The sequence below is a fragment of the Pelmatolapia mariae genome, linkage group LG15 (genome assembly GCF_036321145.2).
Source record: "Pelmatolapia mariae isolate MD_Pm_ZW linkage group LG15, Pm_UMD_F_2, whole genome shotgun sequence".
NCBI classification, from domain to species: domain Eukaryota; kingdom Metazoa; phylum Chordata; class Actinopteri; order Cichliformes; family Cichlidae; genus Pelmatolapia; species Pelmatolapia mariae.
The window spans coordinates 30410168-30434286 of NC_086240.1; the positions used below are offsets into that span (position 1 = coordinate 30410168).

Below are 24119 nucleotides of genomic sequence, written 5' to 3' on the forward strand. Positions count from 1 at the left end.
AAGTAAATACAGGGAGAAGGTGCTGTATTCTGGACTAATGGGAAAAAAAACATGGAGAATTTACTGCAAATATTTATGTTTATTTGGTAGATATTTCAGGCTAGATGGTATGTAGCAGGCTGTTACTACAGTTTGTGTACTCTCCTGTGCAGTGTTGGGTAAGTTACTTTAAAAAAGTAATTAATTACTATTACTAATTACTTAGTCAATATTGTATTTAAAATACTTATCTAATTACTGTGTCAGAAAAGTAACTTAATTACTACATAAGTATTTAACTAAATACTTCTTAAAATCCATATAAACCTTGAGTGGACAAACAATAGAAATTAAACTCTTTAAATAATAAATAAATTTTTTTAAAGACGGACACGCTACAGTACGCAGCGGTAGCATCTGTTCCACAATGTAGCCTGGCAGGGCTGGACTGGGACAAAAAAAATCGGCCCGGGCATTTTGACTAGAGACCGGCCCACCAGGTATTATAGGAAAAGCCATAAAGCCTTTGAATGAAAACAAACGCTGTTGTCACAGTGATGTACACTGTCTTGTTGGTATATATGTATCAGTCTAATAAACTTAAACCTACACCATCCTCCCTATTCTGGTATTGGTCGAGTTAACCTCCTGAACTATCTACAACACATAGTGAAAACCTGAAAGTAAGACAGAGAAGACTAGAGGTGAGACATGATCATTACTGATTACTGATGACAGATTTAGATATATTTTCATAAACCATTCATTTGCCACATCAATAAACAGCATGGCAGGGCAAAATATTTTTTCTAACATGGCAACCTTTAAAAAGTGAAAGGAGACAGAAAGACAGGTGAGAAAGAAAAACTTAACTGACTTTTTGATGGCATTTCACACACAGTACCGGTACAGTATCTAGAAAATGTGGGAAAATACTGGCATCATAAACAGTACTTAGCTACTTCTGAAGAAATTATGATGGGACCCTAAAAAATTACTATGTACAATAATGGATTTCTATACATTTTACATCAGATGAAAACGTTTGTTGTAAGATTCAGAGTGATAAACAAACAAGAGAGAAAAGCCGATCAGCTGATCACTGATCAGTTTCATGATTGAAGTAGAAACAGAGGGAGATCACCATCGGCCCACCGGGCAAATGCCCGGTATGCCCGATGGCCAGTCCAGCTATGTAGCCTGCAGTCATATTTTAAGCTCACCTTCAGACGCTTTCTGTGCTGCTGAAGTAAAATCACGTTTTGCTGCTTAGCAGGAGTTGCTGCGGTGTTATCCATGGATGATGAACAAGGATCACTCAGAAGTGTTCGTCTATGCTCTCGTGTCAGGCGCTTCAGTAGATTACTCGCGCTATTAACAGCAGCCGATAGTTTTTTCTCCCCAGCACATAGCTTACATGTTGCTGTAATATTCATGTCTGCTTGTTTCAGAAAAGTGAAGAGACGGGAATATGTCCATTTCGTAAAACAGCCACACGCTTCAGCCGAGTCCGACATCTTCCGCTGTAGAATACGACTATGCAGCAAACTGGCGCGAAATGACGTGCAGCTGCACTACAGCGATGTTAAAGCGGCGGAGTTTACTTCTACGTTTAGAAGATAAATTAATGAAATTAAATAATGATATTCAGCGAGTTTAATTATTTTACAATGTAACGCAAGTACATTGTAAGTAACTGTAATTAAAATACCTAAAAATGAACAGTAATTAGTTACTCTACTTTTTCAGTGGAAAAGTATTTTAATTACAGTAACGCGTTACTTAGTAATGCGTTACACCCAACACTGCTCCTGTGTACTTTCTTTCAAAGTGTCTTATAACCTTGGCTATGTGAAAGTGCTAAGCTGAAACATGCATTGTACATCGGATAATTGACTACATCGCGGTTAGATCGATCGATTTATGACAAGAATACGATTTCTTGTCATAAATCGGTCTTCAGTTTGTTTGAAACCAGGCTGAGACCACCCCTAGTGATTGTTTTGGTCTGCACCTGAGTCCACCATCTACCATCAACAGACTAAACAACAGACTAAACAGCACGTCCATACATAGGACAGAAGGAGAGGTGACCATCAATGATGTCAGCTGACAGCATAATGATTCAGCGTAATAGCATGATGCTTTAAGAAATGCATTACTCAATTAATACTTAAGCAACATTGTTTTTCATATATTGCTAACTCTCATTCAATGTGAACACATTTGTTTTATGTATATTTTGTCTTTTACTATGCACACAGTTCACACACTGAATTTGTTAGCTAAATCTCTAATGAACTCGGGAAAATTAATAACACTAACAAGTATAGTGACAATCATTTAAACACTACTTTATCCACTATATATATATATATATATATATGTATATAACTTAACATTCAGACAGCACTAATAATTACTTCATGTTGCTATCCATTTGAGATTACAGTGGCTGACTGCCAGGATGTAAATTCTTGAGTTAGAAGTTTTAGTGAGGTCTTTCCTGCTTATTTTCGCTTCATGAGATGGACAGCATCCATTCTTTCCATTTTTTTTCCCTGATCCTGTTTCCCAGAAAGAACACAAAGTACTGCTTCGAACTAGATGTTCACTCTTCAGCTTGCCTTCCTGTCGTGAGAACAGAACTAATGAGAATTAATGAGGCAGTTGAGTGGTTTTGAAGTTGGACATTGTCATAGAGGAAGTGCCAGAATGCTAAGAGAACGCATCTATAACAGTCAGGATACAAGTCTTCGTAAACATCACAAATCCTTGAATGAGATCCCCTTCTTTCCCACATGAATATTTTTATCTGACTGAGCTTTAGAGGAAATGTTGGAATTTAATTGACATGGAGGAAACAGAATACTAAAATGAATTCCGTTGGATAGTTGGCTCTGTAATGGCTAGTCATTGTAGCGTGATTTGATCGTCTTAGTCTAGTTTCTGAGTCATTTTGGGGGAAGAACGGTAGCTGGGCAACGAATTTGATCAGATATATCAATAATGGTATTTCTAATGTCTGATAATGAAAATGTAAAAAGTAAAGATGAGATGGAAGAAACACCCATCAGCCATTGTATGAGTGTTGCTTGTTGGCAACATAACAAGTCGTCTTCTCTGGTTGTGTAGACACTTTACTGCAGTCATACCAAAATCCAGATACACTTTTCAGCTCCCTGGTCAGGATTCTCATGGAAATTTGTATCGCTTGTTTACACGGACACTGCTGACATAGACCTTACTTTGCTTAACTTTAGACAACAGTTTTACTTCCCAGCACAGTCCCTTGAATGTATTTTCTGTTTATCACTGGCTGTAATCACGCATATATGTATTTTTAGCAAGCTTTTCAAGAATTGCATAGCACACATTAAGAGTGCAAGTCATATAGAGCTTCATTTTAGCACAAGTGAAAGTTGCGACAAGATTTTGCAGTAATATTCTCTCCTCTGCTGTCTGTGTCATCGTGTGTGCTTATCTGTTTCGCCGTTTTTGCCTCTCGCTGTACACATGGAGTGGAGCAGATAAGACCATCAATATCATGGCCTGTGGTGCATGTCATACACAGAACACGAATACGATGCAACTGAAATGAATATATTAACTTATAAGCACGGATACTCAAAGATATTGAGTCAGTATTAGTCAGTATCTGATGTAGGTTGGTGGGTTTAAAAAGCCAAATGGGTTAGACCTCCTTTCTGTTAAGACATTAACATTGTTTCTCATGTTTCAGTTTTATTGCGTTACTGGATACTTAATAGTCATTTTCATTTTCCTGTGATTAAGACACTTGTTTGATGGGACAGTTCAGAAGAAATATTTTAATGAACTTTTATTTTGATGATCACCAGGATATAAAAACTTCAAGTATTGATTCACCAATGAAGTCAAATAAAAATAAAAAATCCTGAAAATGTTTGACTTTGAACCAAAAATAAGGCTTTAAAAAGCTTCTTTTTTTTTTACCTTGGAAATTCTGTTTCCAAGGGGCGATTGTGGCTCAAGAGTTGGCAGTTTGTCTTGTAATTGGAAGGTTGCCGGTTCGAGCCCTGGCTCCGATAGTTGTGTCCTTGGGCAAGACACTTCACCTGTTGCCTACTGGTGGTGGTCAGAGGGCCCGGTGGCGCCAGTGTCCAGCATCCTCGCCTCTGTCAGTGTGCCCCAGGGCAGCTGTGGCTACAATGTAGCTTTCCATCACCAATGGGTGGATGACTGAATGTAGTGTAAAGTGCTTTGGGGTACATAGGGACTAAGTAAAGCGCTATACAAATACAGGCCATTTACTGTTTGAGTGCCATGGCTCTCCTTTATCTTATCTCTGATTTATTCCACTTGGGTACATTTTGAATGGGCATAATTACAGTCAAAAAGACCCGAAGTAAAGATAACATAATAGGGAGAGATTGTTATCAGCAGGTGCTGATTTACTGTTTTAATCTTGCCTATTAAAGCTTTCTGATAGGTAGTTTTACTCCTGTTCTTTATGGAGAATGCAGTACAAACAGTAAGTTTTTAATCCTCTAACTTGACTCGGGAGTTGAAATGTAGGCAGTTCCACATTGAAAACCCCTCATGTGCCCTGTGCTTGGTGATTTGAATGCAAAGACATACCAACGCACATGTTCGAACATGTTTCTTTGTCTCACATTCAAGCTCCGATGCGGCTAAAACTGCATATGCCTTGAAACTGCACCTAAGATGAAAATAAATTTTCATTTAAGGTCTGCAGCCCTGTTAAATCAACTTAAAGCAATTATTAGGGCCAGTATTTGTTCACTTTAAGGACCATGATGGCCTGATTGCTGTAAACTGGTTGCTTTTGTTGGAATAATTCAGTTCAGTTCAACTTAGTTTAGTTATATTTATATAGCGCCAAATCACAACAGTTTATATTGTAAGGTCTTTAATTTGTAAGTTTTAATTCTTCTAGGGTCTACATTAATAATAATAATAATAATAATAATAATTATTATTATTATTATTATAACAACAATCTCTGCTTGGAATAACTGAAAATACTGCGCATTTCTCTCTTTCCTTTCTGAGAAGAATGATCAAACATTACTGCCTATGAGTAAAACTATATTCTTTTCTGTGATGCAGGGTAATGTTTATGATTTCCGGTCGCATAATGTGTTTATCATGCGTGCTAACATATTCATTTTAATTTGTAGCTGTAGTTCCTATGGCCTGATCTACTACCAATTTACCAGAAATTATCTGCTGGGCATTCATGAATTTCTTAAATAGGGATACATATTCCATAAAGAGCAAGTTTCCAATAGCTGAAGTCTTCAGCTAGTAGCTGTTGGTGCCAAAGATAACGTGCTGCAAAGCTCGGAAATTGTCACAGTCAACCAATCACAATGCATTATGTTGGGGTGGGAAGGTCAAGGCTCTATGCTGGCTTCCACTGTCAGGTCAGTGACCTTCACATCTGTTACAGATTCTGGTTCTCTCCCTGTGAAAATGCCAGATGGGGTTATTCTTGAGCCTCGTGCCAAAAGCCACTTGGTTGTCGTGTACTGTCAGACCTGCCAAAGAACTTTGGACTAAACACAGAGTTTTTCGATACCTTGATTGTGTTGTTTTGATGACTCTGAAGTAATCAAAACCCATGTATTTAATTGACATTAAAATGTCAATAACAAGACATTATGTGAGCATATTTTGGCTGAATATTGTTTTGACTGTGTATGAAAGGAAAAAATAAAGAGATTGATGGTGCAGTAAAGGATAAAATATTGTTTTAGTATCAGTGCCTGGGAGAGTAAAGCAATGTCAGTGCTTTCACCAACATTAGATCAAGTGTTTTTTGAGTGTGTTAGATCAGTTAACAATAACTATGACTCCCTTGTACATTAACAGGAGAGAAGGAATTTGGTTTCCCTCAGTTCTGCTGGATTATTGTTTTTTGTCATGCGAGATCATAAACACACTGGCAGTCTGTAATTTTAACGTAGTTATAGGGCAGCAGAACTGACTGAAGCGGGATCAGAACACGGGGGAAAGACTATATTAGGACTTTTCACTGCTTGGCTGCTGTCTGCCTTGTACTGAGGGCAAAGTGTTCAGTTGATGTTGAGTTTATTCTGTCAGCAGTCAGGCTTACTATATTGCTGCTTTAGCAGTAATTTACTGTCACATGATGTTTTATGCAAGGGTTTGTTTTGTGAAGTAGACACGTTTCACTAGTTGAAAACAAGCTGTTTTAAGTTTATTTTTTAAATTCAAATACCAAAAAGGTTATGGATAATGGATTTCCGATGGAATAATATGCTCAGATGGTTCCTGAAGGAGAGCTTGATGAGACAATTGTCAGTTAAATATTTATCTACAACTACAGGCTCACTTGAATGTAACATGCCCAACCAAGTTTACATGTACTCTTAAAAAGCATAATTGATTGATCTTCATGGGTAACTTGGTTCAAAACAAAACAAAATGACTCCGATGGAATGGCTCCACAAAACCTTGACAAGTTTTAATCATAGACGGGTTAATATTTGACAGGCCGTTTGATTTCAGGCGTGTGTAAGCTTGGGTCTGAGTAGGTGAAGGTTGTCAAGAGATAAAGTCTCGAGAAGATAAACATGCTGGAGGCAGAGCCCACTTCAGTGGCACCAGAACAAATTGTTTGGCCCCCTGCACATGACACGCAGGGGACCAGCCCCTCAGGCTGTGGTCTGAGGGGCTGGACGTGAACTAATGGCTGTGATGTCCTTGCTCTTGGGCAATGTCAGACTGATTAACAGCAGACAATCCCTGTGTCACTGCACCAAGATTAGGTCTTGAAACAGTCAGTCTTTATGGTCTCACTCAACCACGTCTAATTGACACAATGTGGAGGTGTTACAGTGCATGACAAGTATGAAAATGTGTTATTTTTACAGAGCAAAAGAGGGAATAAGAGGGAATAAATATCAGAAACAAAATTCTAAGTGGCACCTTCCTGTTTTGAAGGAAAAACAGAGTTGGGATAATGGTATGCTCCTATAGTACTATCCTATAGTGACTAATATCCCCAAAAAGCTACTGAAGCTCTCAGTAGCCCTCTAGCCTAAGCATGGCATGGGGTACTCTTTGATTTGTTTACTGTCTCCTGCATCCATTCATTTCATCGACCATGGATAAAATTAACTTTGCACAAAGACCACTCTGAACTAATTAGGAACATCGAACAGGCAGCACCGGCAAAAACCACACTGCCACTATAATAAGATTCACAGGTACATGATCGGTCTGGTCTCCGTGTGTCTCTAAACAGCCATGGTAACCATAGAAAACAGCATGGCCATTATATCACAGTGCTCATATATTTCTCAGGGGAAGATTTTAACAAGTTTTTCTGTTGCCTCTTTTATCATTACAGATATTATGGATTGATGTGGATTTTTATTATGTACATACATGTAATTTTTATTATTTTACAATAAAATAAATTATTATTGAATAAATATTTATTTTAGATCAAGTTTATGTGGCATCAACAAATGTTTTAACTTGGGACTGACTTAAAATAAAGTATCTATAGTTTTGTGGGTACTTTGTGTTTCTTTCTTAATACTAACAGTATTGTTAGTTACTACAAAAAATCTCATATTTTTAAAGGCAAAGTAGGTTTCTCTGCTGATTTCAGTTTACTTTTTTATTAGTAACACATAGCTAGCTTAGCTAGTATGGTTTTGGAGGGAACTGAACTAATTTTATATGGAACAATAAGTGTTTTATTCAAATTCTCAACAAACACATATTTAAGTACAACAAATCCTCTGATTTACCACAAGATACATAAAGTGTTAGTCAAAAACGCCTTCCGATGGATACATTTTGAAGGTACAGATAATGGCAGTTATTGGTTAAGTGTTAGCCTTTCTGTGAAACAAGAAGCTGGAGATAAGGAGACTTGGGGAGGAGAGTATGTATTCAAGCTGTTGTTTGCAACACTATACGGTGAGCTTAAAAAAGGGGGTGGACAAAAAGCTCCCCCAATCACCAGCTTGTTCTGACACACCACCCCTTTTTGCTTCCCTCTAACATGAAACACAACTCCCATTTAACATTTTTCATATGGACTTCTAGTATCTGCTGCAGAGGGAAGTCATTCCAAGCATGCGTATGATGTGCTTTTTTATGCACAGCCATAAATCGCTCTGCGGCTGCTCCCCAAGTTTTTCCTGTGTCATCAGACAGACGTTTTCACTTCCTGCAGTGTGAGAGGCCAGAAAACACACAAATGATTTGAGTGGGTTGCAAACACACAAAAAACACTTCCCCCCTCTCCACAGTTTCCAGTGGAACAACCCAATACAAATGGCTTCCAGCTGCTGTAAACTGGAATTGCCATATCCTTGTTGCAGACCCAGATGTTTGACTGCGGCACTAAGAGGCCCTGATTAGGGTTATGACTGGGGTCTTTGTGACTGAACAGCACCAGTTGAAAAGTCATACTGTAACAGTATTACACAGTAAGACCCTTTTAATTCAGCAGGAGTTGTAAGGAGTCCCCCTCATCTCTATCCAGCTATCCTGTCCTCTAATTTCTATTCATTTTGCTGAAACTTAATTTATACATTTTACAGTTTTTTTTAATTAATTAAAAAAGATAACACAGTCTTAAGCAGCTGTTACACATTTGTGGGCCAAGCTCCTCTGATTCTGATGCAATCTAGGTATGTGAATATGTTGTTGTGTCTAGACTTTATTTGACAGATGTAGCAGTGATTAAAACCATGGATACACTGGATAGTATCCTCCATTGTAATAAAAGAAATAAAGTGTCATAATTAGTCTCTCAGGGTAACTTCACAGAATTTATACATGTCGATTACAGTTCCTCTTAAAAAAGATTTCTGTTGCTTCCTTTTAATTCAAATAAAATGCCTACTCCAGACCAAATAATCAGAGAAGTGAGAAATGGTGTCATGGCAACAGAATAAACACCAACACTAACTTCAGCACCTCTTTGGTTTTAAAAGTACACTAAATTTTAATTTGAGAACTCTTGCATGCTCTACAATCCCAAGTTCATCCACCGTCTCAAAAAAGTTTTTTATAGGTTTCTTCTTTTAAGGCCAGCCTTCTGATTGGATGCCCATGAACCATCTTGAGGATATCCCCTCTTGATGATGTCATAGAGATCCAAAAGTAAAAAAAGTACTCAAAATCATTTAAGATGATTATTGAAAACTATTTAAATGGGCAGTATGTTGCCTCAAGAAAGGTCCTGGGTTCGAATCCACCATCGGGGCCTTTCATTGTGGAGTTTGGATAGTCTCTCTGTATATGCATGGGTTCTGTCCAGGTACTCCAGCTTTCTCCCACAGCTCAAAGACATGCAGTTAGTGGGGTTAGGCTAACTGTTAGTTCCGAATGACTGTTAGTGTGTATGGCTGTCTGTCTCTCTGTGTCAAGAGATGCAAATGCAACTCTTGTGGATGTTTTTGTGTAATGATTATAGATGCCTCAAAAACAGCCTTTGGAGAACACTATGTAAAAACCTGTTCAAGCTAACATAGGTCACAGCTTGTATACTCATTAACCCTGCTATTAAAAACCGCTAACTAACTGAAAAACAACAACATGCTTTATTTGCATGTTGTTGTTTTTCAGTTAGTTAGTTAGTTTTCTTTTTAAGGAGCTTGAAAAGAAAAGCTTCAAGGGGCCTAATAAAAGTTTCAAGAATGCTCCTTTGATTACTATGACCTGGATGACTGAGAACCTACACACACCTTTCTTTTTTTTCCTTTTAGATATAAAATTATTTGAGATTATCATTAGGAAGTAAAGCTGGGAGGATGTGAATCGAGTGCAGTTAGCTGGGAAGTATGTGGGTCACTAAAACATATTCACTGCACTTAGTTGGCATTTCTTAACTTCCCTTTTCCTTCTTCTTCCTCCGGCTCTCAATGCTGTCATCAGAGAAGAATGTGCTCTGCCTTGTGGGAGCCAAGTGTGCGTTCAGTGCAGTAGGGTCCACTTCCTGAGCCCTGGTCAGCGAGTCCAAATGTCTGATAGTGAGCTGGCTGTGAGGCTGCTGGGTATAGACAGCTGCAGGATTTAAGGCCACTGCTCTGCTTAGTTTCTTCTGTCTGGGAGATCAAGGAGCCTGGATGTAACTACAGTACATGAAAGGCTAGGTGTTCCTTGCCAGCTAATAGCTTATCAGATTGTAAGTGGCTGTGTGGATGTTAGACCACACAATTATTGACAGGTCCAACTGAATTGTCTTTGCAGATCATTTAGTCCTTTGGAATTTAAACAGAACAACCTTTGTTCTGTATGTTGTCTCTCAGAAGAACTGAGGTACTCTAGTATTCTACTTTGTAATTAAGTACAGTAATTAATAGTTGCACATGGTGAAGAAGTGAAATGTTAAATATTTCTAACAGTGGTTTATTTAGCATAACTGCCGATGGTTATTGCATTTGAACAAAAAACAGAGCACCACCTACGGAGTCTGAAATTGGATTCGGGAGGGGCTCTCTCCTCCACAGCCGCTGCTCCTCCACATCAAAAGGAGCTAGGTGAGGTGGTTCAGGCATCTGACAAGGATGGCTCCTGGACGCCTCCTGGGTGAGGTGTTCCGGGCATGTTCCAACGGGAGGAGGCCCTGGGGTAGACCCAAAACACGCTAGAGAAATCTCTTGTCTGGTTTGGGAACGCCTTGGTGTTGCCCTGGACAAGTGGAAGAAAATGGATGAATGGAAACACCGTCCAGTAATGGCTCTAACTAACATGGTCACTGTATCAGATTATCATAAATTCTTGATTCCTGGTGGTTACATTTTTAATATTTTCCACCGTTAACTGAACTGCCAACTGAATCTGAAAAAACAGCTACTACTATTTTGTCTCCAAAACTTTTACATAGTGTGATCTCTAAAGTTAAACTTGGGTTTGGGTGTACTTTCATGGAATACCAGTTTGTACCTTTATCTCCACCAGCACCAATAAAAGAAACGGTGACGTACCCAGCAAAACAAGAGCTCTTGGAAAGTGAAGTGAAATAATGATGATGGCCTCATCGCAATGTTTTTTCTAGATTGGTAAAATGAAAGCTTTTAATGCTGACATTTCTGACTAGTAATATATTTACTCAATTAGCTTTTTATTGTCTTATGTTTTAGATAAAATACAATCACTATATCTAAGTAGTGCTTTATAGCTATCTACCAAACTGTTAACTGGGATCTCCAAGGATTCATGCCCTGATCTTAGACATACTGTGCTCTTCCCTTTTTGCTAAAGGGGCGAATAACTTCACTAAACCCGTCTAGTAAAATGCCCCCCCTGGTGGTGATAGTTTTAGGAGACGGTAATTCCAAAAGTACTTTTAATAGCAGCTGTGCTTTTTTATTTCTAGTTGACGTATAACTTAATCTATAATAATCACTATTCTGTAAACCATTATTAGAGCTCTGACTGGATTGGAAAAACTCTGTTAGATGAGGAAGATCGTTGACCTCTTCCTATTAAAATCTTAAGCTTAGTCTGTAATTTCTTGTGTATTCTCAGTATTTATTATATTTATTTTATTTATATGTATATGTATATTTATTTATTTTAATACCACATAAATATATACATATATATATATATGTATATGTATATATATATATATATATATATATATATATATATATATATATATATATATATATATAGATATATATATATACTGTCAGTGATTAAGAGTCTTAAGCTTAAGAATTTACTCGAAAACACTTCCATTAAAGCCATTAAAGTCAGTACTACGTCATGGTAACAAACACTTTTGCATTGGTGCTGTGTTGATACAGGGGGACATCTGGTCTTGTTTTTGGTTTGTTGGCCGTGAGAGCATTTCAGTCGCTAAAACCTTTTTCCTCCTCAGTTTGTGTTCATTATAGTGGAACAGCCTGGGACTTTGGGGTAAGTTGTAAGTGGTCTATGGTGTTAAATGAAGCCTGTCTTCATTCTCCATGTTTCAACTAGACATAGGTAACATCTGAGCATCTTTGGTCAACAGATTCCTAGAACGTGCCATAGAGATGTTCTGTTTGTTTAATCAACCTGAGCAAGTCTTGTGCTACCTCAATACTGCAAAATACCTCATCCATTAGATACTTTAGTTAATTTTGGTTATAAGATAACTCTTCAAATAGCTTTTTTAATGCAAACCCTTTGAATTTATTCATAAATTTAAGTCAAGTCTTCAGTCCTCCGTTTGTGGCATTCAGTGCAGTGATCTCACTTGATGTTTCATAGAAATTAGGATTAAAGAAATAGATAAATATATTTGTTTTAAGGAAGGAAAATAAAGAAAAATGACATGAACTTATAAACTTACATGCTATAGCTAAACTTGTCAGCACATAGCACAGGGGATGTTTAATTATAATTAATGGGTAAACAGTGGTAATTATTTGTCAGTACTTTTTAAAGAAACTTTTTAAAAATAATTTTAAAGTAATGACTAAACAGTCAAAATATTCTAAATTAATAAATTTATTGAGCCGTTAAGCTAGTCAGCTAATAGTTAGCTTGAAATATTAGAAATAAGAGTTAAAACTGCACAAATGCATAATTGAACATAACAAAAAAACACTGACATTTCAGTTATTGTTCAATGTTAAAAAAAAAGTAGAACCCCCCCCCCATTCAAAACAACACGTGATGCATGGTGTCATTACAGAAGTTCTTGGGGTCGTTAGGGAAAATCAGGCAAGAATGGCCAAAGTAGTTACCTCAAATGATACACAGGCTTTCTGAGTTTTAAAATCTGCAGCTGAAATACATTTTTCTGTGGATAACAGGTGTATTATGCAGTTTCCTAGGTCTCAAGGTTCAGTTGTTGTGGGGTGACTGGGTTCAGAGTCGGGGGGGGGTTCCAGCGAAGCAGACGGATGACTTAGGGAAACTCGTCTGCTAGTATTTAAAGCAGTGCCCGTAGCTAGAGGTGGATGTCACTGGGACACAGAGAATCCTGATTTTACATTGTTTTTAATCTAGAATTTCTCTTGTCTGAAGCATAAATGCCTTTAAATCAAGACAGCCAGAAGAGCACAACAGCAATTTCCTGTTGCTTTTGAAGGATTCTTGCTTCTTCTCGTTCACTGGCATTTATTAGAGTGAACATTTTCTGACTTACTGTGTTGTCTGGAATAACTCTGAAGAAGCTTTGGGAGTTCCCCCGAATGATAAAGACTATGTGTTCCTCTGACTTTTGGTCCATCCTTATTATCAGGCCAAAGTTTTAATTTGTACTTTGGTTTATGACGGAATGGCTGTAAAACTGATACAGAACCTAACAACATAAGTGCATTTAGTGTTTACAACATTAATCCTTACATGACAAATATCTAAACTATAATGGTGAATTACTGTTGTGTAAAAAAAGTGACTGTGACAAGAAATAAAATAAAAATAACTGTTGCCACATTTCGCAGGGACCACTAGGTAATAAACAACTGTGGACAGTTTGATTTAAACAATGAGCAATAAAGCCTCTCAGTTGCTGGCTGACTGTAAACTCTTGGCACACTGAAATAAACACGTCTCCTCGAGTGTGACTTTAAAAAGGGAGAAGCTGGTGACAGTGTTGTCCAGATTAATCCTAAAATCACAACCACACTGGTGTTTTTCTTTGGAACTTCATAGCATCTGTCTTATTTGGAAACCTGAGATCGCCTAATACTCTGCCAGCATGGGGTGAGGTGAGGAGAATAAAATCCCAGCAACAACCCTGAAACTTGACACAAGGGTTTCCTGTTAGTCGTGTAAAAAACAGACAACAAAAGCATTCCAGCTCCAGTTGGTCTTTTCCCACAAGTTTCACCTGACTTAGCTTCAGAGTCAACAACTTTTTATATGGCTTGTGTCACATGTGCTGACCTGTTGTTCACCTGAAGGCATTTCTGGTCTCTATTGTTATCTGGTATTGGATGTGTGATGTCTTAAAGAGAAAGTTCCCAGTTCCCAGCAGTTATTTGTACAAAAACATGTCACTCTCGCCTTTTTCCCTATAGTCATGACAAACACACAAACAGAATAGCTTTGTTCACAGCAATTCTTATTTACTTTTTAAGGGACCTTGGTATAGTCCATCCATTGTCTAAAACAAGCTTTTTTGGCTTTCCCCCTGCATTAAAATGAACTTTCTTCTCATTGGCTGGCTTTTGCAAAGAAACATTTTGAACAGCAGGTGAGTAGGGCTTGCACAGCCGGAGCTGTTAATCTGAGATGACCATATTATGATTGTCCCCTCTCACTGATGCCAGTTAGAGTAAACTTGAACCTTTGGCTCACAGGTATGACTTACTAACGACCTCAGTATTTGAAAATTATAGAGCCCCCTCCTTAAAAACAGTGTGTTCTTCAGAATCAGAGTACTTTAATTATCTCTAAGGAAATTATTACATAATAATGTATTATGTATCTTGTGTGTTCTGTCACCATATGGTTTATTTGCTTCTTTTCCATCTATGAAGGAAATCATACAAGGAATGTGTAAATGTATGGACTCTGTAGGTAAGAAGCATTTGTAAAGCTTAAGTTCAATAGATTCAAATACAAAGTACAGCAGGAGTAAAATGGCCAAGATGGAAAAAAGGGAACTCATGACATTTGTAAGGCATGTGATGACTGGTTGCCTAGTAAGCTGTACAGTGTGTGTGTATCCTTGAGTAAATGTGTGCATCGATACAGAAACAACAGTGTTCTGTTATTGCAACATGACCCTTTGTTTAGCGGTTAGTGTCTGTAGTGTAAAGTATTTTCCTGGAGACAGTTGTGCAAGGTGTTTTTTTCTCTCCCCTGTATCTACTATTGTGGGGTCTACCTTACAATTTAAAGCGCCTTGAGGCGACTGTTGTTGTGATTTGGTGCTATATAAATAATATTGAATTGAATTGAATTGAATTGAAATATAATAGAATCATGACATTCATCCTGTCTTCCCACTGTGTGTCTCCTGCAGCATGGGTGGGCTCCCTCTCCATGGGCATGATCTTCTTCTGCTCTCCCATCGTCAGCATATTCACCGACATGCTCGGCTGCAGAATTATTGCAGTGGGTGGTGCTGCTGTGGGTCTGGTCGGCCTACTGGCTAGCTCCTTTGTCACGTAAGGAAGTTTTCCAGCTCAAAACTGCATAAGAATTTTTTTTACATTTCCTAAGATAGCATGCTTTTGCTTTATGTATAATTCTTTTGTAGCACCTTTTAACTGTTATTTAACTTTGCACGTATAGGCAAAACCTTAGTATTGTAGGATATTAGGCCCGTCTCACTTCACTTTTTTGTCAAAAAATATGCATACACAGTGTTTTCCACTGAAAAAGATTGTATTTGGGGCAGTAACAAGGCACCCATGATTTCTCATATGGCTTCCACAACTATAATATATAAATAACCAATAATATAAATACAGGCCATAATATATCCTGCTTTTTAGAAACTTCTAAGTTAACATTTTGGGCTGCAAGGGCAAAATGCATAGACACATGCTAACTAGTGCTAAGTAACAAATGAAATTCAAGACATTCTCTCATCTAAAGTCAAACACAAATGTCTTGGATGGGCTGTATCTTGCAGCACATCACATTTACCCTAAATATCAAATAACATTATCACAAACATAGTGAAGAGGTCAAACTCAGTGACTCTGTTCACTTGAAAATAAATAACAGTGTAACTGTGTGGTCTGCCTGATTCTATTTGATCAGTTCGATGAGTCAGTTTGATCTCCCAAAACAAAACATTTTATATAAAATGATGACTTCATGGTAAAAATTACCTAGAATCTCATTGTGGCCTACAAGTGAGGAAACACTCACACAGTCATATCTGGTTCAAGCAACGCAACAAGTGCAACGCACACACTTTATCACTAGAGTAAGCAATAAAACTGCTGAATTACAGCTGGTCAAATGACAGAAACTGTGGTCAGGAAGCTGAGTTCTTAGGTTGCAGACTTACTATGTGACTGCTGTTGGCACTTAGATATTTATTTAAGCCAAACAGAACTTTGAAACTCACTGTTTGCAAAACCATTTCCAAAAACGCTAGGCCCCTGTATAAAATGTAAGTAAAAACAGAATGCAGTGATTGGCAAAGCTCATAAACCTATAAAATATTTTATTAACAGTGGAACTAAGAACATGTACTATTTTAAGGAAAAGGCATTAGGTCATTTTGAATTTGATGGCAGCAACATGTTGAAAAAGCATCGGTGTAGGCCCATGTTTACTGCTGTCTGTCAGTTTTCATGAAATAGTAAAATGACTTAGTTTAAACAATTGATAACTTTTATAATTATGAGTTACTGACAATGTAAACCAATATGCACCATCGGTTAGAATATGTGTCATAATGTGTTAAAACTAATTAAACTAATTGTTTGTTGTCACTGAAGTTATAGCAAATTAACTTAATGTGAAAACGAGTTAGGAGACTTGCTCTGTATTTGATTTATGTGAATAAGAATTGTGTTATTGCGTTGCATTTGATTTAACCTAATACGTGATAAAGCTTCTTGAAACAAAAATCAGTATCATAAACAACGGTTTTTTTGGACCTTTAAAGACATCTTATTTTATAGTTGCTGCTGCTAAGAGCTGATTCTTTTCTGGGAAATATCTTGCGGATGAATTGGCAGCTCTGAATGAATCGACTATACACTGATGTTATTTATTTGCTCTTAGGTCCCTGGGCCCCATGTACTTCACATACGGCATTGTGTTCTCCTGCGGCTGCTCTTTCGCCTACCAGCCAAGCCTGGTCATCCTTGGCCATTACTTTAAGAAGCGCCTCGGCCTGGTAAATGGTATCGTAACAGCCGGCAGCAGCGTCTTCACGATCGCTATGCCCTTTGTGCTGTCAGCCTTACTGGAAAACCTAGGCCTATACCACACCATGCGTGTCCTTTGCATCCTCATGCTTGTGCTGATGCTGGCTGGCTTCACTTACAAGCCCCTGCTGCCAGTCAAACCAAAAGACTCCCAAACAGGCAGCTCACACCTAAAACAGATTTTCAACGTCAATATCTGGAAGTCGTGGGGATATCGCATCTGGGCCTTCGGCATTCCCGCTGCCCTCTATGGCTACTTTGTGCCTTATGTTCATCTGGTAAGTACTTATCACTTCTTTCATCTGCTGTGTTAATAATATTTATGCTGGCGTTCATGCTTACTGTTTGTGTATGTGCCGTTCACTCCCCTCCAAACAAGGGGTTGGTGATCATCTATTTGACATATGGGAGCATGTCAATTCCAAGATTCCACAGTGTGATTTTGCAACTATCCTGCTCCCGGGTTCTGGATCTCATTATTGGGACGGTTAACAAGGAATAAGGGTGAGAGGTTAGCTAGCTTCAACAGCACAGTCATCAAAACTCATACCAGCTATGTGAATAACAGAACTGTGAAAGGGGAGAGGAAGGGAAGTTGAAACCATGGCAGGATCTTCCAGACATTCAGTGCTGGCACAGAGTGTTACTGTCTTTTAATATTTTGTTGTTTGGCAACTGTGATAAATTTAAAATTTTATTTAAGGGAGGATGCAAAAGGAGACAGAAAAACACATCATTTGAGACCGTTTCCAGAGTTCCTTCACGTGCACCAGTGTTATATCAGATGAATTTTCTCCAAGTGTGCACTTCAATATCACTATCATCCCAAGGACAAAACATCTAAACACAAGCTAGACAGCTAAGTGCATGCTGCAGATGCATGGCACAGGATAGGAGAGCCAGCTCTTCAAGACAAGACTCAGCTGAACATCTGCACCTAAACAGAGAGAGGGCACTCCTTTGAGAATTCTAATGTTCACAGTTTGGAAACATGGTTTGAGAGAAGAGTCATTATTGGACTATCAGTCATTCTAATATGTGTGTGTGTAATATGTGGCTGTAATAATTCACATGATGGCAGGGTGGAGCAGTGTCGCACAAAGAGTTCACACCTTGCCTCATGAGACCCTTAATGATTTGAAATGATGGGGATTCCAGTAGGAATGTTGGTGCTCTGCGTACGGCTTATTTGGCACGATACAAATGCACAAAAGTGGCACAAAGATTACAGTTTTACTATTGCAGGCTTTTCTTGACACCGAATTCTCCTTGCTGCGCATGACGTGTCCATACCACCGTTGGCGTGCTTCCCTCATCATCTTTTCGATTGGGGCAAAAGTCATTTTTGAACATCTTCATTTGTCACACAATCCAGGCGGGTTAAGCCCACCATCCACCTGAGCATCTTCATCTCTATGGCGTTGAGGATCTGCTCGTGTTTCTTGGTGGCTGGCCAGCATTCCGCTCCTTATAGGACTGTCTTGTAGATCTTGGCTTTAAGGTGTTCAGGCATCCTCTTATCGCACAGGATGCCGGTGGATTCACGCCATTTAAGCCATGCTGTGTTGACTCATGAGCGCACATCCGGGAGAGTCTTGCCGTCCGCCGAGACCAGGGACCCGAGATATTTGAATTGGGCGGTCTTCTTTAATTCCTGGTCGTCGATCTGGATCAATCCCGGGGTCTGAAGGCCACATTCTAGATATTCCGTCTTCTTGGTGTTCAGGTGCATTCCACTTTCTTTCAGCCGGTCCTTCCATTCCTGCGACTGCTCTTGTAGGGGCAGGCGGTCTGGATCTGCGAGTGCCACATCGTTTGCGTAAAGGAGGGTCCAGGGTATTGGTTATTGTAGGTTGGCCAATGCTGTGTTCATGCAGAGGATGAACAGCAGGGGTGACAGGGCTGAGCTTTGGTGGACGCCAGCGGTGGTGCTAAACGGTGGTGAGGTCTCCCTGCGTTTTAATGTTTTTTAAAAAATGGTTACCTGCACTGCCTGCAGAGCTATGGGTCCATCAGCGTAATGCAATTACACTGATGTACGCAATTAAAATGAACACAAGGCCAAATTGCTTAAGATGGCGCATTTAAAGAATAGCTCAACAAACACAGTTTGCTAATGTATTTGTGCGCAATCCTGAAATATAAATTGGAATTTATTGTAATAAAGGCCTCTGTGTGTAATTGTGACATGGTTACCTAACCACTTATGGTCAATTTTGGGCTACTTTTACATATTATATTTTACTAGATATTTAGTTCACCTTTCTTAATACAATGATACTTTTCTAGAACTACTGAGCCATTTTGAAATATAACTATTCAGTGCTTTCAACAACACAAATACAATACAGTGTGACTCTACAGCATTGGCAAAGAGCCCTGACTCTCAAAGACAGATATATTAACAAAACAAAACAAAACATGATTAAAGAAAATCAGTCTCGGCAGGTAGATGTCAGCTGATTTTGTAGTTTGGGTTGCCTGGCTCTACACCACAACATCTTCCTAGTTCCTCTACAGCAGCATGTGTTCATTATTTAGCTGTGTGGTCCTGGTGAATGTGGCATAATATGGAAGGAGGATTTCATCTGCAGTTCCGTAAACAGGTGTCACTTTCCCTAATTCGGTGTTTATTTCTGCTTTAAGATAGGAAGCTTTGAGCTTAGAGAAAACGTCTTGGGAGGGCTGCAGAAGGGGAGCCTGTATGTACTGGAAAGACTCAGGAGGTGACTGTTTATTTGGAGATGGTGACTTTGTTATTGGAGGGAGATCAGAGTGTCCTGTGGATCAATGCCTGTGTTTTCCCAACACTTCTCATGTCTGCTACACAGACTGGGATAACACTTGGATCTGGCTGAAGCCTCAGCACCAGCACTGGACTAACAGCCCCAGCAGCCATCCTTCCCCCCTACCTGCACCTAAAGCCCCAGCCCTGTGGGATGGAAAAGCAGAAAAACATGCGTCCAGCAGCATATTGTTCAGCCTGTTGGAACGGAGTCCTGTCAGATCCTCCAAACAGCTGTGTACTTTTTATTTTTTTATAGTGTCTGTTTCCTTGGGCAAAGTGCTGAGCGTGGCCTTTTGAAATAGCCTTGCCCTAGTACCACGTATGTTTTTCATCTTGCTTACCTCTTTACTTAAAGAGTAAAGTCCAGTTCTCAACTTATTGCTGATTAGAGAAAAAAGAAGTTGCCTTTGTGTTTGCTCTGTAAATGGCTTGATAAAAGGTATGCTAGTGTACTGCCAAGTGCAAAGTGGAAAAGGAATTTGTGAAAATTATGCAACTTGCTGAAGGCCAATATGTTAGAAAGTTTGATCTTATCATCAAGACAGATAATCCATGTCCTCCGTTTCCTGAATCAACATAACTGAATCATGGAATACCATAAAGGACCGTTCAGAGCAGTACTTTTCTTCAGATAGCTGTGTCTACTTTTAAAATAAGCTTGTTTCATTTTTTTAATGAGGAGCACCTGCAGGGCTGCAGTGTGTGGCCTGGATGTTTGATGATCATTACACATCTGAGAGAGAGAGGGAGAACGACAGCACGGGGGAAGGTTGGGTTGGTGCACAGTGGGGCTCTAAAGGGGAAAACTCTCCCTATAATTGAAATGTATTTTGTGTTAAGGTGCTCTAGTTTGTTACCTTGCTAAATCCACCAACTATAGATTTCTTTGTTAGGCATCTGAACTAGTCATAAGTAGCAGCTCAGGTTACTGAGAACTTCAGTGAACACTCTGTAGTTGTTATGCTTAATGTCATCAGCTATGCATGCGTTTGTCAAAAATCTTGTTTTTGCTGGGTGAGAATTTATGAGATGAACCACTTTATTTTTCTTTCCATTTATATATCGGTTGGAGCAGGAAGCTTTGAAAAAGTAACCTAACCTGATAATGTGGGAATGAGTCAGAAAGCGAATGTCTAAAAAAGATCCAGGATCGTTTACCAGCTGTATAGCTGTGAACAAAGGATCTTTGTCTGTCTGATAGTTGGCTGGTATCATAGATCTCATCATGGCAGTGAGTAGGTGATGCTAGGTTGTAAGTTGTACACTTCCATATTATCTTACATATTTGCTATGTGACTCTCTTGGTCTGCTTTTCCTGACTGAACCACATTCTCCATAGGGTATTCACTACGGTATGACACATGAGGAATATCAATCACCTTCAGAAGGCTAGGCTGAAGCAATAAATTTCAACAATTATCAACTGTCCACTGGTTTATGTCTGATAATGTGATCGTGTGATTGAGGGAGCAGCACGTTTGTCACGTGAACCTTTCAAGCAGAATTCTAGGTGGCAAAGTTCAAGATACATCTAACTTCACTTTAAAACTATCCTCCCTCTGGTCAGCCTCAACTGAGTGTGTGTATCATAAGTTAATCAACTGACACTTATACAAACAAACAAAGATGTGTGTAGCATTGCTTCTTGGACGTAAGACCTCCCTCCTAAAGATAGAGTGTGTTGTTGTACATTGGCAAAGAATGTAAGTCTCCCAGAGGTCTTACAGATGTATGTGTGACTGCCAGAAAGTGCAGGGGGTGATGGTGATGGGTCTATACATCAGCAGACAGCAGGTCCTTTGAAGAGGACTGCTGCACACTGCCTGGAGGTAGAAACACAGCAGGCCCCTCTTTCTCTTCTCGGTCCTCACAGATTAATGCTTAGCAGTAGGAATGACGTGGCTACAGGAGATAATGTGGAAAGCCAACATCTGTACAGTGTAAACTAGAAAACGGCATTCACTGGAAGCTGAAATACAAATGAGCACTGAAATATGGCTGCTGTCATATAAATAAAAGGATTTGTAAAACCGGACATTTTTTTTTAACCCAGTTCTGCAAAACACTTCAACCCCAGATTTCTGAAAAACAGATGCAGAATGTGGAGTAAAAGATACATTGAGTGAAAGGTTGAGTGAATTTTCCTTCTCTTCATTCAACTATATGCCTCCACAGGAGTGCAGCGCAGTGCTAACAGACTTATAAAAAACAAAGACCACACCAGGTGTCACTCGTGTCAACCAAGAACAGAAAACTGATGCTACAGATTGGCAGATTCACCAAAATTGCGAAAGCGTGGTTCCTTCCTGGCTTTTATCATCAAACTGGTTTCTCAAACATGCCAATGAGTTCACTGTACTCAAATGGCTTCCTCAGCCACCTCTTAATCCGATAGAGCACCTTTAGGATGAGGTGGCACAGGGGATTTGCATTATGGATGTACAGCCAACAAATCTGCAGCAACTGTGCGATGCTGTCGAGGCAACATGGAACAAAATCTCTGAGGAATATTTGCGGCACCTTGGTAAATCTTTGCCATGAAGAATTGAAGTAATTCTAAGGCAAAAGGAGGTACAACCCGGTACCAGAAAGGTGTACCTAGTTAAGTGTCCAGTGAGATTAGATCTCAGGCAAATATCTTTATGCAGTTAACACACAAATCCGCAAAGAGCACTGTCCAATGAGGTTTTAGTCAGTGGTTGCAGTTTCACAGTTTGTGTTGTAATTCTTTAAATGTGCTTTACTGTGCATCATATAACTGCAGTAAACTAAAGAAATGAAACAGCTGTGTTCATCTTTCATTTACTGTCCACAGATGAAACACGTGGAGGAGCGTTTTGGAAAAGACGCCAATAAGGAAGTTCTGCTCATGTGCATTGGTATAACATCTGGCATTGGCCGACTGATCTTCGGCATAGTGGCGGATTACGTTAGCGGAGTCAACAAAGTGTTCCTGCAAGTGAGTGTGTGGCCTCAACAGTCGTGTAAGCAGATTTACATTGTCTGAATGCAGAAGTTCTGACCATTAAAAACTCTCTGAAATAGCATTTTAGCGATCATGTGAGGATCATAGCACAGTGAGACCTTTAAGCCAGTTAAAGGTCTTACAATAGGGGATGAAGATTTAACATTACATGAGCCTTCTCATGTAATGTTAAAGTAAAATGAGGGGTTTCTTTTGGTTTTGCATCCAATCTGAATATATAGAGTGTACTAAACCATAACAATTTACAAAATAATCTCTCTACTTAGGTGGCGTCCTTCTTCGTCATCGGTCTCATGTCCATGATGATCCCCCTGTGCAATGTGTTTGGCGGGCTTATCGCAGTGTGCCTGCTGATGGGACTGTTTGACGGCTGCTTCATCTGCATCATGGCACCTATCGCCTTTGAGTTGGTTGGAGCCAAAGATGTGTCCCAGGCCATTGGCTTCCTGCTAGGCCTGATGTCTGTGCCCATGACTGTGGGGCCCCCTATTGCAGGTAAAGCAGGAGTAAACTGAAATTTGTGATCATGCTCAGGTAACCCCTGAACATATGACACATGCCCACACTAAACTGATGATCTAATAATATGGCAGTTTAGTCACTTTGGAGCCTAGGCCTTAACTAGCTTCAAAAATCTAGCACATGCACACATGATACTTTTATATATAACCCTCGTTGGGGTAATTCCAACTGTGTAGTGATGTGTACCTACAAAAAGGACATTCAGTGAGCTGGTGAGTGCACAAGAATCACTGATGCATTTCCGCATTTTACCTTGTCTCGTACAAAGAGCTAATGCAGCACAATCTGGTTAAAGCCTTAATGCTGTCTTTCTGTGATAAGAAGGCATCTGAACACAGGGCATCACAGCTTGCTGTGCATGAGATTGTAGCTGCAACACTGGTCAGAGTGCCCATGCTGAGCCCTGTACTAAAGCTGAAGATCTTAAACTGAGCATGTGAGTTTCTGAACTGGATCATGGATCAAGAGGATGGCTTGGTCTGATGAATCATGTGAGCCAGCGTGTGCACTTATCTACACAGGGAAGAGGTGGCACCAGGATGCATTATCAGACAAGCCAACAGAGGACATGGGAGTCCTGGGCCAATTTTCTGCTGGAAACAGTTATGTGGGAGTTGCATTCCCAAAAGCATCTCCTAATATCACTGACCCCTTAAGGAGGATAATGCATTCCACCATTGGGAACATTGCTAAGAGTTCATAGTTTTCAGTTAATCTTCAGATTCCCCAGATCTCAATCATGAGCACGATTGAGCATCTGTAGGATGCCTGATAGCTATGCTTTGAAATGTGTGAGACACGCACACTGCTAGGCAGGTGGTTTCAATATTGTGGCTAATCAGTGAGTGTGTATGTTTCTAGCTGACGTTGTTTACATGTGGATCTGGAAAAATGCGAGACTTCTTCAGTGCTGGATGCCAAAGGTGACCAAAGGTTCACTAAAAGTTTACTGCTATCATGTGCATTTACTCATGTGAGCTTCATGTGCAGAGGGCTTCCTGGAAGA

General features: G+C 39.4%; 1 protein-coding gene across 1 annotated transcript in view; it reads left to right on the forward strand.

Moving 5' to 3' along the window:
- Positions 1–24119, forward strand: part of slc16a10 (solute carrier family 16 member 10) — a 30399-nt gene that overhangs the window by 2349 nt on the left and 3931 nt on the right. The window contains exons 2-5 of the mRNA XM_063495536.1: positions 14948–15092; positions 16672–17095; positions 22421–22564; positions 22858–23086. Of these exons, the coding sequence (XP_063351606.1) occupies positions 14948–15092; positions 16672–17095; positions 22421–22564; positions 22858–23086 (942 nt within the window). The remainder of the gene's footprint in view (positions 1–14947; positions 15093–16671; positions 17096–22420; positions 22565–22857; positions 23087–24119) is intronic.